Here is a 19154-nt window from a genome sequence, read left to right on the forward strand (position 1 = left end):
GTATCTCCCAACGAATCTGTATCAGATTTGTAATTGATTCCACAATTATTTCTTCTTTGCATTTTAAGATCTTGAAGATTGGTTGACAGATTTGAGGTTTGAATCTTTGTTGTGATCTTCCATCATATCTTCCCATGGATTTATATCCATTCTCAATCAAGATTGATTTGTTTCCACTTTGTATTTTTGTAAAATTTGATGCATATCTTGATAAAGATATAAGATCTCTTTTGGACTTAGATTTGGCTGTGCATGGACGTTTTAGCATGCTGTTTGTGCGCTAAAACATTCTCACAGTGTGTTGTTGTCTGCCTATGGGCGTTTTGGCGTGCTGTTGGGCGCCAAAACGTCCTCTTCGAAGGGTTTCTGATTGTTTCTGGAGCGTTTTGGCGCTCTGTTTGGCCCCCAAAACGCTATGGTCCAGGGAGTTATTGTGGTTTTCTTCATTTAGAGCGTTTAAATGTTCTTCTTGGGCGCTAAAACGTCCTCCTCCAGCTTGCAGATGCTTGGAATCTTGCTTCTTTGATGTTTGAACTCATCTTGTTGCATTCCTTTGGCTCCAAAAAGCCATAATGGATCTTAAAATCCCTTGAAATCAGAAATATTACAAGATGTTAGCAAGATATTCAATTATTGTGACTTTACAGTATAAAACCCTAATTTCCATGCAATTCATGATATATTTCAAGTATAATTAATCCTAGAACCATGTAAACCAAGGGTTTATCAGTCAGTAAGTGGGGTAAAGAACACACCTGCCTAAACCAAGGTCTTACCCAGGATCATAGACAGCTGGATTCTAATGTTATTTGTACAGCCATTATGAGTATGTATTATGCGATGTTTGGTTACATATGTTATGTTTATGTTATTTAATGAAATGTTTTTATTGACAATGTTGATTTCGAGTTTTTTTTTATATAGGTATGTTAAAAGAAGATCCATCTTTAAAGCCAGTTCTTATTCAAGAGAGGGTACAACATTTGTATGGATACAACATAACTTACAAGAAGGCTTGGAAGGCTAAAATGAAGGCCATTGTGAAGTTATTTGGTGACTGGGATAAATCATATGCATTCTTGCCTGGTTGGCTGACATACATGACGCAGGTTAATGTGGGTTCTGTGTTCAAGATTGATACGGACCAATGTTTTGACGAACGTCGAGTTTACACCGATAAGGCTGTCTTTCACAGGGTATTTTGGACATTTCACCAGTGCATTGAGGCCTTCAAATATTGTAAACCCATAATCCAAATTGATGGCACGCATTTGTACGGGAAATATAAAGGAACCCTTTTGATTTCTACGTCACAAGATGGAGATGGATACATTCTGCCTATTGCCTTTGTTATTGTTCCTCCGGGGTGAGAGATTAGAAGATTGGTCGTGGTTTCTTAGCCTCATGTGTTTTCATGTAACACATAGGCATGACATTTGTCTAATATCCGATTGTCACCCCAGCATCATAAGGGCTGTAAGAGATCATGCCGGTTGGCAGCCTCCATTTGTGTATCATATGTTTTGTCTACGTCACATCGGAAGCAACTTTAACACTAAGTTTAGGGATGTGGAATTGAAGAAAACCCTAATGAAACTAGGTACACAATTTGTTTAATATGTACATGTTGTATTTAATGCAAATTTGCATCTAACGCATGCAATTTTCATGATTTTTAGGGTACCCGAGTTCAAAGATTCATTTTGATATCAGATTTCAGAATTTATCGACAGTAACCCACAAGTAGCTTCATGGATAGATCAGATTCCCAAAGAGAAATGGTGCAGGTCTTATGATGAGGAGGGCCGTAGGTTTGGTCACATGATGACTAACCTATCTGAGTGTGTCAATAAGGTCCTAAGGGGTGCACGTAATTTGCCTATAACGACATTGGTCAAGATGACTCAAAGTAGACTTGTTGAGTATTTCGTGAAGAGAGGTGAAAAGATCCAAAAAAATATTTGCAAAAGCTTGGAGAATTGCAAAAAAGGTTGAGGTTTACATACAAAAAATGACCAGTTAACAGTGAGTCTCCGTGTGCGGGTTTTTGATAGGGACTTGCAGTTGTTTGAAGTGGAGGATGCCTATAATCAATCTACACATGATGTCGGTGCCATAATGAGGGTGGACTTGCTCAATCGGTAATGTCAATGTGGACGGTTCACAGCTAGAAGGTTTCCTTGTAGCCACGTCTTAGCGATGTGCAAGGTAAAGAAGTTGAACCACTATAATTATGTTGACCCTGTGTTCTCAATTTCACAAATTGACAAGGCCTATGCTGCACATTGGTATCCAATGGGCAATGAGTTGTTGATTCCACAAATTGATGGCCCAACCATTATCCCAAATGCTTCTTTGGTGCATGCACAAGGAAGACCAAAGTCTTCAAGGATACAAAATAAGATGGATTGGGTTGAGTCTCAACCCACAAGCAGTCAGAGTAGATGTAGCTTGTGCAAACAAATTGGTCACAATAAACGTACTTGTCCTATGAGGATTAGACAGACTTGAATTGTCTTTTGCATTAACTTATGTAATGAATTGTTAACGCATTCTGATTTGTATTATGATTTGTTAATGTAATGAATTCGACTTTTGTGCTAAATTGTTCAACACGGGCCAAATAATAATGCAACAGGTCACAATCGTCCATAACAACTCAGGACAATCACTAATAGGTGTTTAAAATGGTTAAATCATGTTTTGGTACGCCTAAACCAACGTTTTGATACAATACGACGTCGTTTTAGGAATTGAACGTGCACATTGCTTTTTTGTGTCCCAAATTATGTTCCCCAAGTCACACTAACTTAGTTCATGAGTTTAGAGTCTCAATAAAGAGAAAAAAATCCATCGAAAACAGAAGTGGGTGCCAAAACCAAAGTTTTAATCGATTAACCTGTACTGGTTTAATCGATTAAAAATTTTAATCGATTAAACCAGTACAGGTTAATCGATTAAAACTTTGGTTTTGGCACGCACTTCTGTTTTCCACGGATTTTTTTGAGGTGGTTGAAACTCTAAACTCATGAACTAAGGTAGTGTGACTTGGGGAACATAATTTGTGACACAGAAAAGCAATGTGCACGTTCATTTCCTAAAACGACGTCGTATTGTATCAAAACATTGGTTTAGGCATACCAAAACATGATTTAACCATTTTAAACACCTATTAGTGATTGTTCTGAGTTGTTATGGATGATTGTGACCTGTTGCATTATTATTTGGCCCATGTTGAACAATTTAGCACAAAAGTTCCATTTACGGCATTTGTGAAACATCTAAAGCAACATAAATCCACCCTTCCATAAACGAAACGAAACATTAAGTTCATTACATCAAATAGTTCGGGAAATAAAGGAAATACATGAAATAAACCATAAACACATGAAATAAAAACTAAACCCTAAATCTAATCCTGGTCCTCCTCGTCCTCTTCATCTGACACATGAGCCCCCTCCCCTGCTGCCTCCTCAACCTCCTTTCCTCGTGCAAGCTCCAGACGAGCAAGCATATCCTCCACACCCTTGAACCTTCCCTGTATGTGTCTAAACCTTTCATTCCCTTTCTGGATGTGACTCTTCCTCCATTTTTTTTGTTTCAGCGCCATCTTTCCTATCTTCTTCAGTGTGGCATTTATGCCCTTCATGACATCACGCAATGAAAATCCACCCTCAGGCTCAGCTATCTCCTGCAAATCAGCCTCATCATCGTCGTCATCATCATCCTCCACCTCGGGCTCAACCATGTGTGCATCTGGGGCAACATCAGGAACCTCAACCTCAACCGTACCTGAGAACTGCCACACACCCGCCCTGTTCTTGGAGATCTTGCACTGCTCCGGTAGACGCTTTTCGAATTTGGCTGTATAGCCTGTGGGCCTCTTCAGCTGCTCAGTGTCCGTGGGAACACCAAAGTGAACCAATATCCTCTGTACCAGACACGAATGGAAGTGCACCCTTATGTTTGGCCTTAAACATCATCCAACAGATGTAGTGCCTCCAGTTCACCTGTACACCATGTCAGATAGCCCACATGATAGGAATGTCATGTTCCAGCACCTTGGAATGATTGAAAGCTCGCGAAAACAGTATGTGGGTGATGACATAGTGAAATATACTAGCATCAATACTAAGCAACCCCACCGTGTAATGAATGGTCCGCCCACGTCTAATATCAGACCTCCTGGCCTCCTCCACAGCATCACCTTGGGCATATCTAGGAAGTGATACACCGCTATCTGCGTCATACTCCGCAGTGGGCTCAGCTTCAAAGTCGTAGCCTAGTATCTCCAACCATACCAGAGCCGTCATGATTATGTCCACACCGCAGACCCTCGACCTCAACTCACCTTGTATGTAGCTGAGGTTATGGTAGAAGGCCCTCACCATAACCTCTGAATACAGCCATAGCATCTCAGCCAACAACCCTCAAATGTGTTGCCTCCAACATCGCCACAATATGAAATCCCTCTTTCATAAAGAATGTTGTATCCAATGATTTTGGAGCACATAAGGGTCTGTTGACATGGTCACATACAAATGCAGCGTGAACCGAAGGGTCATCCTCAAACAGGTATTCAAATGGGAGGTCGACGTTATCAGGCTCTTCGTCTTGTGGCCTTGAGGAAGAAGGCCAGTCTTGTCGTTGCTTCGTGCGTTTCTCAGCGTCGGCATTGCTTGCTCTTCTGCGGCCGACCATTGTAACAGAATACCTACAATGACAAAATAATTTATCAACAACCAATAACAACCAATAAAACAGATAATTAAAAAAAATTCCAAAAATTCAAAAAATAAAACGGTATACATGTTATGCCCGGCTCAAATTGGTCCACAATCACAATCATCTGTTCAAAAATAAAAAATAAAACGAAGAGCCCGGTCCACAAACCCCCAAAATTCGAAAATAACAAAAATAAATGTTGCAAAATCCGAAAATCACTCACCGTGGAGGATGAAGATGTTTGAAGTAGACTTGGGGACGCAATCCACACACCTGGGGAACGACTTCTAGAGCTGGGTTCAGATTTGGGGTTTTTTGTGAACCTTAATCGATTAGGGTTTGAAATAACCCCCTCTGTCAAAGGGGTGGGGTGGGGGGGGGGGGGTTTTAAAAACAATTCTATCGACATTTAATCGATTAAATAATACATTTAATCGATTAATTAAATGTCTCAAAATTTAATTGGTTAAGAGAGATATTTAATCGATTAAATTTCGGGTCAGCGTTATTCCTGTATTTTGACTATTTAACCGATTAAATATTCAAGTTAATCGACTAAAGAGGGACAAGTTGATAAATAGTTTTAAGTGAGAGGCAAAATTATTATTAATTTTTTAACGAGGAATAAAAGGGTCAAAAAGCCATTATCATAGTAGACGTAAAAAAGTAGATCGAATATCTATATTCATGTGTTGGTATAAAAGCCCAAAACCCCCCAACTTAATTGAATTTCAAAGCACTGGGGAGAGATAGAGAAGGAATGGCAGGCTAAACGACGACGTGGAGGAAGGCGGACCTTATCGTGACATGCTTCCTTTTCCGTTCAATTACATTATTTATCATTTTGTTCTCAGTTCTTACTCCATCGGCAGTGAGCATTTAGCATTGTCACACTCAACACAGAAATGTCGAAGCTGCTTCTACCCACTCCTCACCTCACCTCCATTCCCCGCTGCAACACATTGTCCTCTGTTTCTTGCCTTCAATTTCAATGCCAATTCTCCCTTTCTTTTCTCTCTCATCCCCACTCTCTCACTCTCACACCCTTCCGCTCCCGTGTGCATAGACGAGACCTTTCCCTTCGTGCCTTCGATTCTTCTTCTTCCGATCCTAAAACCGAACAACAAGAAGAAGAAAGTTCCATTGACAATCAAAGTGTTAGGATTTCCCATGAGGATTATCCGAGTGGCGAGTTTGAATTTGAACCTATTACTGGATGGAGAAACTTCCTCGTCAAGCTTAAGATGCTGTTTGCCTTCCCTTGGGAGCGTGTCGGCAAGGGTAGCGTCCTCACAATGAAACTTCGTGGCCAGGTTTTATCGCTTTTCTCATCCTCATGTTTGAGTTGGCTTTTGTTTTTTCTGTTTTTTTTTTGAGAGTTCAAGATGTTGTGTTCTTTCTCATATTCAGATATCCGATCAAGTGAAGAGTAGGTTTTCTCCAGGACTTTCTCTACCTCAAATTTGTGAGAATTTTCTGAAAGCAGCGTATGATCCTCGTATTTCTGGGGTCTATCTCTATATTGATAGTTTAAATTGCGGGTGGGGTAAAGTCGAAGAAATTCGAAGGCACATCTTGAATTTCAAAAAATCAGGTAGAACTCTGGATTTGTGTTGCAGCTTATGTATGGAAGAAAGAGGAATGTGGAAACATGCAGTACCAAAACTTTAATTTTCGTATTATACACTATTTATAGTAACTTATGATAGGGTCAAGTGAACCGGTGTAGAATTTACCAATAAATTCAGTAAATTAACATAGCCAAGTTAGATGTAAATGTAATTACTGATAACTTCTACAGCTACACCCCCTGAAAATGCCAATTTACATGCGTTTCTTGGACACTTTGCCTTCTTGACTGCCAATGCATGAATCATGTAGTTTTAGTGTGCTTTGCAAATTACTTCTCTTATATACTCTAGAGAACATTCAAAAGAATTATTAATTTGACATGGATTTTGTTGAAATTATAGGGTTTTAGGCGTATATGTAGCAGAAAAGATGTAGAGAATAATAGAGACTGAATATTATGTGTAATGAGGTTATTGATTTGATTACAAAAGACAAAGCACCAATCCCTATTTGTACTTAATAGGGGACTACTAAAATAAGGAAAAAGATCATGAAATATAAGGAAATATGGAAATTAATCCTAAGAGATCCTCTAGGATACTCTATACAATATTAAGATAATATAATCTTAATATTGTACAGTATCATTGAGATATTCTAACATATTTTTATCTGTATTGAAATGGCCTTAAGTAGCCGACTTCTCTTGCTGAAGTCAATGTATCTTCTCTTTTTATAGGAAGACTGATGCATGTTATTTTCTGAGCTTATGATTTAACTGAGGCTTACATTTTAGAGAAAATATGGTCATTAATGAATAATGATATATCATGTCCCTCTTATTCTCTAATGATATGTTGGCCTATATTGTTGGTCTGTCCCACTCATAACATGCTTTGATAGTTGATTATGCTTGTAGGTAAATTTGTTGTGGCATATGTCCCTTCATGTCAAGAAAAAGAATATTACCTTGCGTGTGAGTGTGAAGAGATATATGCCCCTCCAAGTGCTTATTTCTCTTTGTTTGGATTGACTGTTCAAGCTTCATTCCTCAGAGGTAAGCTGATTTTTTTTCTCCATGCATTTTATAAATTTAACCAATAGTAGTTGTCCTTGAATTTTTTGTTTTCTGACAGCATCCTTTGTGTGCGTGTTTCTCTTATTCTCCAATTTGGTCCTTCAAAGATAAACAAAACATCACCTTGGTCCTACATGTATTAGAGACATCATCTTGGTCCTTCGATGACAATTAATGTCATTAGTTTTGTACTTTTGTCATATTTTCCATCAAGTTGGTCATTAAAGTGGTGTCAAATCGGTCCTTAAAAGAAGAAAATTAATGACATTAAGTATGTTGGTGATAAATGGAGAACATATCACATATCTTTGAAGGGCCAATGGATATTTACTCTTTTTTTTTTTTTATTTTTTATTTTTTGAAGAGAGACAGAAGGGGGGAGGGGGGGGGGGGGGGGGTGGGGGACAAGTATGTACCAAGAGGAACAAACCAGGGCATCCAGCTAGACTAGTTGAGGACCTTGAGTATGAGCCTAGGTTAGTTAGATCTGCTGGTTAGGAAGTTGGAAGCAGTTAGTTAGTTAGTGGCTTAATAGGTAAGCCTTGTTACGTGTATATAAGGGGATACACCCTCTGTTAGGAGACACTTTTGAAGATTTGATTGTTGACTGAGGTATCTCAGTGTGAAAGGAGAATTACCTTGTGAAGAGGTTCACCTCTTGTTTTTTTTCTGTCATCGTTCTTTTCAAAAATATTTCCCTTTTCCTTCCTTTCCCGTATCTCCGTTACAGTAATATCTTGCCTTAGGGAATCCAGAGCTGTAACAGGGGCATAGAAGGGAGGGTAAGACGTTCCAAACCTCCCATAAGTTATAAGGTGGTTTTCTATTAGCATTTCCTTTAAAAAAGAAAAAAAAAAAAAAACTTTTTCATATGTTATGTACATAGATCCATCTAAGGGAACATTTCCTTTTCTATGAAGTTTGTGCAGAATTTTGGTACAGTATGTCTTTCTACTAACGCCTGAATTAAATTCTGGTACTAATATGCCTTTCTATTGCACTAATAGAGGTTTGAAACTCGTACTATGTTAGTCTCTCAGATATTATTCTATTGCTTATTTTCTCAACTTATTCTTTGATTGTTCTGGAAAAATGTTCTGTAATATCATGCGCATCTTGCAGATGCATGTCGGGAATTTATTGATAAATCCTTTGAAATTTTTAAGTCCTATGATGACTATAAATAAGCATAAAACTTATGATTTTTGACATCATTTATTAATTCTTTTCAGGTGTTTTAGATAACATAGGAATTGAACCACAAGTGGAAAGGATTGGCAAATACAAAAGTGCAGGTGATCAACTAGCTCGAAGAACCATTTCTGAAGAAAATTATGAGATGCTGACTGCATTGCTTGATAACATTTATACAAATTGGCTGGATAAAGTCTCTTTTGCTAAAGGTAAATTTGCATTTAAAATTCTAGTTGAATCTTGAATCAATGAATTAACATCCGGGCTTCTGCAAATTCAATACAGGAAAAAAGAGAGAAGATATTGAGAACTTCATAAATGAAGGTGTTTATCAAGTAGACAAGCTGAAAGAAGAGGGCCTCATATCAAATGTAATCTATGATGACGAGGTACATAATTATTCGCTAGTGTTATATGAAAGACTATTTGTATGTGTAGTTTGTCAGCTTTATTAATATAATCATGTCGAGAGGAAAAAATGGAGTCTCATCTAGTGACCAGTGGTGGATATGTTTGAATTCCTGATAAATAGTTTTTTCCCTTCTCATTTAGAGTTTGTTGGTTTTATTGCTTCTTCATTTAACTAAATTGTGGACCCTACTGTCTTCAGTCAGTTGTATTCATATGTATTGGTAATTAATAATGATTGATAAATTGTTTTGAAGGATGTGAATAAATCTCAATCAAAGGGGGTTTAAATGATAAGAAACATCAAATGTTTTGCAGGTTATTTCCATGTTAAAGGAGAGACTTGGAGTGAAAACAGATAAAAATCTACCTATGGTGGATTACAGGTAGCAATTTCTTGTAGAGGCCTTTAAGAATGTACTACGGTTTATGCTAATTGAATCTGAAATATATTGTATATTCAAGTGTGTAAGTCTGTACAAGGAGGCTCTCTATTTATAGAGACTAAAAGACCTAATGGGATGACCTAATGGGCCAAGCCCACATCTAGACTATTCTAATAATAATAAATTAATATTATTTCTAACACTCCCCCTCAAGCTGGTGCGTATATATCAAAAGCTCCCAGCTTGTTACAAATATGATCTATTCGGGGACCTCTAAGAGCTTTAGTGAATACATCCGCAAGTTGATCATTGGAATTGACAAATGCTGTCTCGATCTCCCTTGACTGGATCTTTTCTCTAACAAAATGACAGTCAATTTCTATATGCTTGGTCCTCTCATGAAAGACTGGGTTAGAGGATATATGCAAAGCGGCTTGGTTGTCACAAATGAGCTTCATAGGCCTTTGTTCACAGAGATGGAGTTCCTTCAGCAATTGACTCAGCCAGATGAGCTCACAGGTTGCATTTGCCATTGCCCGATATTCTGCCTCCGCACTGAATCTGGCGACCACAGTTTGCTTCTTACTCGTCCAAGAGATCAAATTTCCTCCGAAGAGAACACAATACCCTGAGGTGGATCGTCTATCTGAAGGAGAACCTGCCCAGTCAACATCTGAATAACTAGAGATCTCTGAACTCCCTTTATTTGTATATAATAAACCTCTTCCTGGCGCCTTTTTAATATATCGGAGAATTCTAATAACTGCATCCCAATGGGAGTCACAAGGAGAATCAAGAAATTGACTTGCAACACTCACTGCGAAGGAGATATCTAGCCTTGTCACAGTAAGATAATTCAATTTTCCAACTAGTCGGCGGTAGCGACTAGGATCTGGCAGTGGCTCCCCCTGTCCTGGTAATAACTTAACATTGGGGTCCATAGGTGTATCAATGGGTTTACAACCTAACATGCCAGTCTCATCTAGGATATCCAGTGCATACTTCCTCTGACAGATGGAAATGCCCCGCCTAGACTGTGCAACTTCGATCCCCAAGAAATATCGAAGTCTGCCAAGATCTTTGGTCTGAAATTGATTGAATAAATGCTCTTTCAACTGATCAATCTCGGTCTGATCACTGCCTGTAATGATAATGTCATCAACATAGACCAGGAGATAAACGCACTGGCCAGAAGAGCTATGCCGGTAAAAGACAGAATGATCGGCTTTGCTTCTGATTAATCCAAAGGATTCAACAACTGAATTAAAGCGGCTAAACCAGGCCCGAGGAGATTGCTTCAGGCCATATAAAGATTTCCGAAGTTTACATATCATTCCAGAACTCTCCCCCTGAGCAACAAAACCTGGTGGTTGCTCCATATAAACTTCCTCCTGCAAGTCACCATGTAGAAAAACATTCTTAATATCAAGTTGGAGAAGGGGCCAGTGATGAATGGCGGCAAGGGCAAGAAACAGGCGAACATAAGCCATCTTAGCAACAGGAGAAAAGGTATCCCCATAATCAAAACCAAAGATCTGTGTGTATCCCTTGGCCACTAAGCGAGCTTTAAGGCGATCAACAGTGCCATCAGGACCAACTTTAATTGTGAACACCCATCGACAACCAACAACAGACTTCCCGGGAGGAGCACGAACAAGATCCCAAGTGCCATTGGAGTGAAGTGCCTGCATTTCATCAAGCATCGCCTGGCGCCACCCTGGATGAGATAGTGCTTCACCTGTGGTTTTAGGGATAGAAACAGAAGAGAGACTAGAAACAAAAGTAAAATGTTGTGAAGAAAGTCTATCATAACTCAAGAAAGAATAAAGGGGATGAGGATTTCGAGTGGATCGAATACCTTTCCGAAGGGCAATGGGAGGTGTCTCAATGGAGGATCCAGAGGAGAAGAGCCGAAGGGAAAGGGCGATGAGTCATCAAGAGGCAAAGTCGGAGGAGGTGCAGGCTGACGACGCTGGTATGTGAGGAGAGGACGATCTGCAGGTATGGAGGTAATTGGTTGCTCCTCTGGAATAGGGTCACCTGCAGCTGGTAAAGACAAGTCAAGAAAAGGAACAGGAAGGACCTGATCAACTTGGGACACTGGAGACGGAGTAGAGTGAAAAGGCTGCTGATCAAGGAAAGTGACATCAGCAGAAACGATATAACGCTTGAGATCAGGAGAATAGGAACGATACCCTTTTTGAAAACGTGTATACCCAAGGAAAATACATTTGAAGGCTTTGGATGTCAACATGTCTTTACCTGGAGTAAGATCATGAACAAAACAAGTACAGCCAAAAATATGTAAAGGCAGAGGATAAGGTGCTCCGGAAAACAAAATACTGTGGGGAACATCATTATTTAGCACAGAAGAGGGCATGCGGTTGATAAGGAAACATGAGGTGATAATAGCATCTACCCAAAAACGGAGTGGGACGTTCATATGAATGAGAAGGGTACGTGCAGTTTCAACTAGATGTCTATTTTTACGTTCAGCGACTCCATTTTGTTGTGGAGTGTGGGGACAGGTAGTCTGGTGTATCGTCCCTTGTGTATCCAGAAATTTAGAAAATTCAAGAGACACATACTCTTTTGCATTATCACTGCGCAAGATTTGAATAGAAGCACCAAATTGAGTTTTTATTTCTGCACAAAACTTTTGATAAATTGAAAATAACTCAGAACGATTTTTCATTAAATAAACCCAAGTGCAATGGGAGAAATCATCAAAAAAGGTGACAAAATATTGAAAACCCAAAACAGACGTTGTTCGACTCGGACCCCAAATATCAGAATGAACAATAGAAAAAGGAGCATCAGCTCTTTTATTGACTCTATTAGCAAAGGAGGAGCGAGTGTGTTTTCCTTGCTGACAAGAATGACAGTTTAAAGACTTAAGATTGGATAAAAAGGGAACCATATGTTGAAGCTTGGAGAGGTTTGGATGACCCAAACGGCTGTGAATTAGCTCAGGAGACTCTGTGAGAGAACAGGCTACTGGAGAAGGTGGTGCAATCAGATAGTAGAGACCTCGTGACTCAACGCCTGCTCCAATCGTCTTCCCCGTACCCGAATCCTGCATAGAAAAGGATTGTTTAGAGAAGGTAATAGTAAATGAAAGAGAATGAATCAACTGACAGAGATTTAATTAAAAGGAATGCCAGGTATATAATAAACAGAACTCAAAGTTAAAAGGGGAGTTGGGTTGGCTTCCCCAATTCCACGAGCAGAAGCCTTAGTGCCATCAGCAAGAGTGACAGGGGGTAGGTTATTAGAATAAGAAAGTGAAGTGAAGAGATCTTTATTACCACAAAGATGATGAGTAGCACCTGAGTCTATTATCCAGGGTCCAAGAGATGATTGATAAAAACAAGCAACATGATTACCAGTGTCTTGAGTAGGATGCTGAGAAGAAACCTTCTTGAGATGTGCCTCATAGTCGGCACTTGAAAGAGTTACTAATCCAGTTGAAGGTGGCGTAACATCAGTTTGAGCAAATTTGGCAGACGGTGGCTTCAAATGAGGGTACTTCCTATAGCAGCGTTCTTCAAAATGCCCAAGATTCTGGCAATAATTGCAACGAGGCCTCTGTCTGCGGCCACGTCTGCGACCGCGTCCACTGTTCCAATTGGAATCACTGGCCCGAGAAAAGAATGGAGATGGGGTAGTACCGGAGATGATGCCAGTCGTGTTTTTGGACGCATTATTTGAGCCCTCCAACACAAAATAAAAGGAGATGACCAGAAAATAGCAAAGAACTACAAGAAAGCAAGAAATCGCGCAAAAACGTTGCACAAAAGTGTCCAAACAGCGGGTTTTTCACTGATATCTTTCAAACGGATGGGACCCACAACGATAGGAGACCAGATCTGGAAAGAGGGTGAGGAGGCGGGCAAGATGGTGGTGTTCCGGCCTGGAACGGTGGCCGGACGGTGGCTCACGCGCCGGAACAGTGGTTCGGCCGCCGGAGACTTCCACCGGCGCGTGGCGGCGCATGGATGCTCCGATCAACACGCGGCTTGGACAGACAGGGTCGCCTCCCTGAGCCGCTCCTGATCGCGTGGTGGTTGGTCGTAAAAGTCGCCGGAAAAGCAGTCTGACGGCGGTGAACAGTGGCGGACGGTGGTTTTGTGGTGGTTTCCGGCGATGAACGGAGGCTTACGATCTTTTTCCTGATGATACGAGGTTGAGGACAAGAAATTTGTGACTAAATAAGGGTTAGGCGTGAAAGGATGGTTGCCGGTATGATGCACGGCAGTAAAAAGAAAGGAAAAGATATATATGCGGAAGCAGAGCCCTCAGATCGAGAGCTCTGATACCAAATTGAATCTGAAATATATTGTATATTCAAGTGTGTAAGTCTGTACAAGGAGGCTCTCTATTTATAGAGACTAAAAGACCTAATAGGATGACCTAATGGGCCAAGCCCACAATCTAGATTATTCTAGACTATTCTAATAATAATAAATTAATATTATTTCTAACAATGCTATTTATTTGGAGTAGATAAAAGTCATCTTTAAAATTGTCTAACAAGGGAAATTCTCAAATCACTCACAATTCACCATCTGTCTCTTGAAAGCTTTGTTCCCAATCTTCATTTTATTTTCATAGTTAGGAATTTAGGCTATTGTTCAATGGCTTATTATTTTCTACAATCATATAAATTCTACTCAAATTCCCCCTATTAAAAGAATTATTTATATCAATTGTTGTTTCTTTCTTCCTTTCCACCTGATTGGGGATTATTCTGAAATTTCCCTCCACCTCTATTTTCAAAGAGGATGTTATTAGACATTAAGGTACTGTTGATGATAAGTTGGGATGAAATTATCTGGGTTTCTATATTCAAATAAATATATGTTAGCACGGTGTTAATGCTTTTGATTGGACCATTTTTCGAATTGTGTGTCACTGCAGTTCTATAATGTTCTAATATATAATGAGAGCTCTGCTTAGCTCACTGGCTACCTGATTTTTGAAATTGTCTTGCGATATTTGATTCGTATGGTATTGTTACATGGTATTTCAAATATAACACAGTTCTGTTGATTACTAGCACATCAAAGACATATATCTCATTTATAATAGAAATTTTTTGAGTTTGGCATGAATACAAAGTACAAGTATATTGATTAATTCCAATCTTAAACTTTGGAAACACAAATCTGCAATTAGTTTATATAGAAATTGGAGGCAACTTTAATGAATATATTACAAAATTATTTGATATTAATTTTTTTTTTTTTAAATTTCTCTCCCCACTCAATTTGGTCCTGGATCTTTATGTGGCCTATGTATGTAAAATACAGTTTTCAGGTGACTTACTATTGCTTCCCTTTTCTTACCTGTCTTTGATTGATAATAAGTGCTCCTTTTGATAAATAAAATATACCAAATAACTCATCAACCATTTGAAGATATTTTCTTGCATCGATTAACACAGGAGATACTCTCGAGTTAGGAAATGGACAGTTGGAATATCAGGCGGTAAAGAACGGATAGCCGTCATCCGAGCCTCAGGGAGCATTAGTCGTGTTGAGAGTCAATTGAGTGTCTCTAGCTCAGGCATCATTGCAGAGAAGTTCATTGAGAAGATTCGCAGTGTTAGAGGTACACTTAGTCTTCTAAGTTTCTAATAGTATTCAACTGGAAAGTTAGAGATAAAAATGGAAAGAAAAACAAAATATTGGATTATTATTATAACGAAATAGGGATAAATCCCAAGCACAATGGATTAAAACACTCAAAACAAGATAAAACAGGGACTGACTACTCTAGAACTTCGAGGGTTTGCAACCTCCTTGTCGAGGGTTTTCAAAAGGCACCTGGTCTCTCCCAATTTCCAATTTATAACCACTTGATAGTCTCCAATCTCCTCCTCCCCTATTTATCACAATCACCCTTAATCCATGATCAATCACCCTTAATCACAAAAGCAATCACCAATAATTACAAAGTCAATCACCTATAAATTAACTACAGAATCAACCACCCATAATTACATAATCAATCACCCATAAGTCGTCCCATAAATATATAATCACCCACGATTGATACCCATAATTAATACCGAGTCCACCCATAATAAAACCCCTTCCTTTATTATGCTCACTCAGCATGGTTAAGGTTGGTGTATTCCTATCAGTTTCCCTTTTAAATATCAATGCATGAGGATGATTGAAATTGGCACATAACCAGTGGAATGTTATGAAGCTATTTACATTAATTATGGTATCTGTCAGTAATGTGTCAGATATTTTCTCTTTAGCAGAATAATATTAATCTCAGATGCCCCTAAGATAAACGGGAAGCAAAGGGATTACACTTCTTTTGTAGTTTTTACTTTAAAAAATGGCCTTAGAAGTATGGTTTCCTTCCCAAGAAAGAGGTATAAATTGACAAATGTAAGAGCAAGTAGATTATAGAAAACAAGCTACTAGAACAGAGAATATTTCATTTATTAGATCTCTGAATCTCATACAGAGGCAAATAGTGACCTAGCAAGTGGAAATAAATAAACATGACTTGCAGAACTCTTCGTTCATGTGTTCCAGGATGTTGATAACAGGGGTTAGTTCTGTTAAGTGACTAATGTATGCAACAGCGACACAGAACTTATCTATTCACTTTTAGGAATTAGGAGCACAACAGAGGCATAATCATGGTTTCAGAGTTCATCTATGTTTCTGTTTGCCAAACCTGCAACCTATGACATTGTTATTATTCATTATTTTAATTCACTCAGTATATTTGTGCCATAGCTTGTGTCCTGGTCACAACGTGTGTTCTTTTTCTCCTCAGAGTCAAAAGAATTTAAAGCTGCTATCATCAGAATTGACAGTCCTGGAGGTGATGCACTTGCTTCTGATTTGTAAGTTCCGGTAAATTTTTCCTTCAATCTTAATTATATGTTTAAAAGTATAATTTTAATTAATGAAATGTAAGAAATTGTTGATTTTCTGTGTATTGGTTTGAAATTATTGTTTGGATGCATCTAGATCTGATCTGTACCGTTGCGTAAAACTTTGTGAGTACCTGCATTGGTTATCCTTATTGAAGTATATTTTTGAGATGATACTTTTAGATTTGAAAGGAGTTAATCATATTAGTTAAATTTGAAATACATCTGTAATTGTTGTCATGGATGGAATTGTAATGCTAAGTATTTTGGTGATTTTGCACGTTTAGCTGATAATATTCTGGTATCATGAATCATAATCATTATCTGGTCTCTGGTCTGCAGAATGTGGAGAGAAATCCGGCTTTTGGCTGCTTCGAAACCAGTCATTGCTTCAATGTCTGATGTGGCTGCAAGTGGAGGGTACTACATGGCAATGGGAGCTGAGGCTATTGTTGCAGAAAGTCTTACTTTAACTGGTTCAATTGGAGTGGTCACAGGTGAACCAGGCTGTTTTACTGTTTCAGTAGGTGAAAGGAGAAGGGCATGCATATGTGATAATTTAACTGAAACCAAAAATATAGATTTATTCAAAACCTTCATGCACATGATCCAATATTTGAAACAGCTGTTCCAATCTGTATCCATGTTACATTCTAATTGGTAGTACTCAATTCTAGAATAAGGAAATGATGGCACCTATTGAATAATACTGGGTTGACATATTTCTATCTATGGTTTAACAGCAAACACAATCACACAATGTAATATTTTCTGAAATACCCCTGTATCAGGTTATAATAATCAAATAACAACCAGTGGCACTATGTTCATTACAAACAAGTAACCAGACTCCTACCTTCCATACATTGAAGAGAAATACATTGAAAAGGAATAACAGACTCACAGACTCAACAATTACTCGGACTCAATACTGCAATGGAAAATACAGACTCCAACAGTAAGCAAACTAAGAGCTATCAGACGATTATTACAGACTCTTAAACAAAGAGTAAATCACTCAATTTTCCCAGTTGCCTCTACAACGAAACCTGTTGCAGAGAACCCCTATTCCCTCTCTCCAAGATGATGAATATTTTCCTCCCGTTTTTTTTGTTTTCATTCCCATTATAACTAACTTCCCATCACGTTCTTTGGCTCCCCAATTTCCTTTTGGCCATTCAGCAGCTGCCAGCTGTCCTCTATGCTCATGTGCGTAACTAACTTCATTTCTTTGCTTGTGCTTTGAATTATCTCCTCCTCTTCTTTACTGCTGTTACTTGGGCTTGGACCCAATAGCTGAGATCCCACCGAAACCTTCTGATTCTCTATGCCTTTGCTGACTTGATCCTTATTGTCTTGTTGGGCTGAATTTGCTTTTGAATTCCTTCTTTTATAATACTGCATAAAAGGCTCTAGTGGCCCATCAATACCCCCCCTTTTAACCACCACCTTGTCCCCAAGGTGAAAAGAAGGAAAAGTTTCCTGCAATTTCTTAAGTTCCTCCCATGAATCTTCACAGCTTGGTAACTCAGCCCACTTCACCAATACTTCAACCTCCCCACTGAGTAGCCTTCAAGCAGCAATAATCTCCTGTGGCTGAACCTGCAACTCTATCATCTCTGTCATTCCTTTGGGCATTTCCAGCACTGGTATATTTGGATGGACAACTCTCTTCAATTGGGAGACATGAAAAACGGAATGCAATTTGGAATGACTTGGCAGCGACAAGTGACAACTGATATGCTACAGGACCTATTCTTTTAATCACCTCATAAGGACCATAAAACCTTGGGCCTAATTTCTGATTCACGAATTTAGCCAGAGAACGATGCTTGTAAGGTTGCATTTTCAAGAATACTCTATCTCCTACCTCAAATTCAACTTCCCTTCTCCCCTTATTCACTTGCTGTTTCATCCTTTCTTGAGCCATACACAAATTTTTCTTCATATCATCCAAAGCGGCATCCCTTGCTTCTAACCATTTATCAATGGCATCCACTGTAACCTTCCCATGCTGCATACTGAAAATAGTAGGAGGGTCTCGGCCATACAGAATTTTAAAAGGAGTCATCTGTGTGGACCTATTGTAAGACGTATTAAACCAAAATTCCGCCCACAGAATCCACTTAGCCCACCCTTGTGGGTGTCCATTGACAAAACAGCGTAGATAGGTCTCTAGAGTTCTATTTACGACTTCCGTTTGCCCATCCGTTTGAGGATGATACGCAGAACTAAACTTCAGCTGAGTACCTGCGGATTTAAACAGCTCCCCCCAAAATTTACTAACAAAAATGCGGTCCCTATCTGAAACTATTGATTGAGGGAACCTATGTAACCTTATAATTTCTTTAATAAAAAGAAAGGCAACCTGTTCTGCAGTAAAGGGGTGAACCAATGTGATAAAATGTGCATATTTGGATAAACGGTCAACTACCACCATTATGGTATCCACACCCTTGGACTTGGGCAGCCCACCAATAAAGTCCATTGAGAGGTCCTCCCAAACCTGTTATGGAATTGGCAAAGATTGCAACAGGCCCGTGGGTTGAAGACCTTGATATTTCTGTTGTTGGCATACTCCACAAGCTCTTATGTAATCTGCCACATCCCTTCGCATAACCTTCCACCAAAAAATTGCAGCCAGTCTCTTATAGGTCCGTAGTTCACCCGAATATCCACCCCAAGGAGAATCATGAAACTCGCTTAGAATGGCAGGTATTTGTATAGATGAACGGGGGATGACTAATTTATCATGGAACCACAAACTGCCTTTGGATACTTGAAACCCCGGATGAGAATTGGCATCCCTCATCACCTCAAGTAATATGGATTTTGTCTCAGGATCTGCCAGTACCTCATCTGCTATTAGGTGCAGATCTGGACTTGA

The 19154-nt window shown here is 39.1% G+C and overlaps 1 protein-coding gene across 1 annotated transcript in view; it reads left to right on the forward strand.

Annotated features, from left to right (window-relative positions):
* The first annotated feature begins 5479 nt into the window (after positions 1 to 5479).
* Positions 5480 to 19154, forward strand: part of LOC133293158 (serine protease SPPA, chloroplastic-like) — a 33209-nt gene continuing 19534 nt past the window's right edge. The window contains exons 1-9 of the mRNA XM_061491695.1: positions 5480 to 6038; positions 6136 to 6319; positions 7217 to 7354; positions 8608 to 8778; positions 8855 to 8958; positions 9296 to 9363; positions 14810 to 14976; positions 16168 to 16237; positions 16610 to 16764. Of these exons, the coding sequence (XP_061347679.1) occupies positions 5631 to 6038; positions 6136 to 6319; positions 7217 to 7354; positions 8608 to 8778; positions 8855 to 8958; positions 9296 to 9363; positions 14810 to 14976; positions 16168 to 16237; positions 16610 to 16764 (1465 nt within the window). The 5' untranslated portion in view covers positions 5480 to 5630. The remainder of the gene's footprint in view (positions 6039 to 6135; positions 6320 to 7216; positions 7355 to 8607; positions 8779 to 8854; positions 8959 to 9295; positions 9364 to 14809; positions 14977 to 16167; positions 16238 to 16609; positions 16765 to 19154) is intronic.

This window comes from Gastrolobium bilobum, unplaced genomic scaffold (genome assembly GCF_033153095.1).
Source record: "Gastrolobium bilobum isolate Gb01-03AN ecotype WA unplaced genomic scaffold, APGP_CSIRO_Gbil_v1 utg14679, whole genome shotgun sequence".
Taxonomy (NCBI): Eukaryota; Viridiplantae; Streptophyta; class Magnoliopsida; order Fabales; family Fabaceae; genus Gastrolobium; species Gastrolobium bilobum.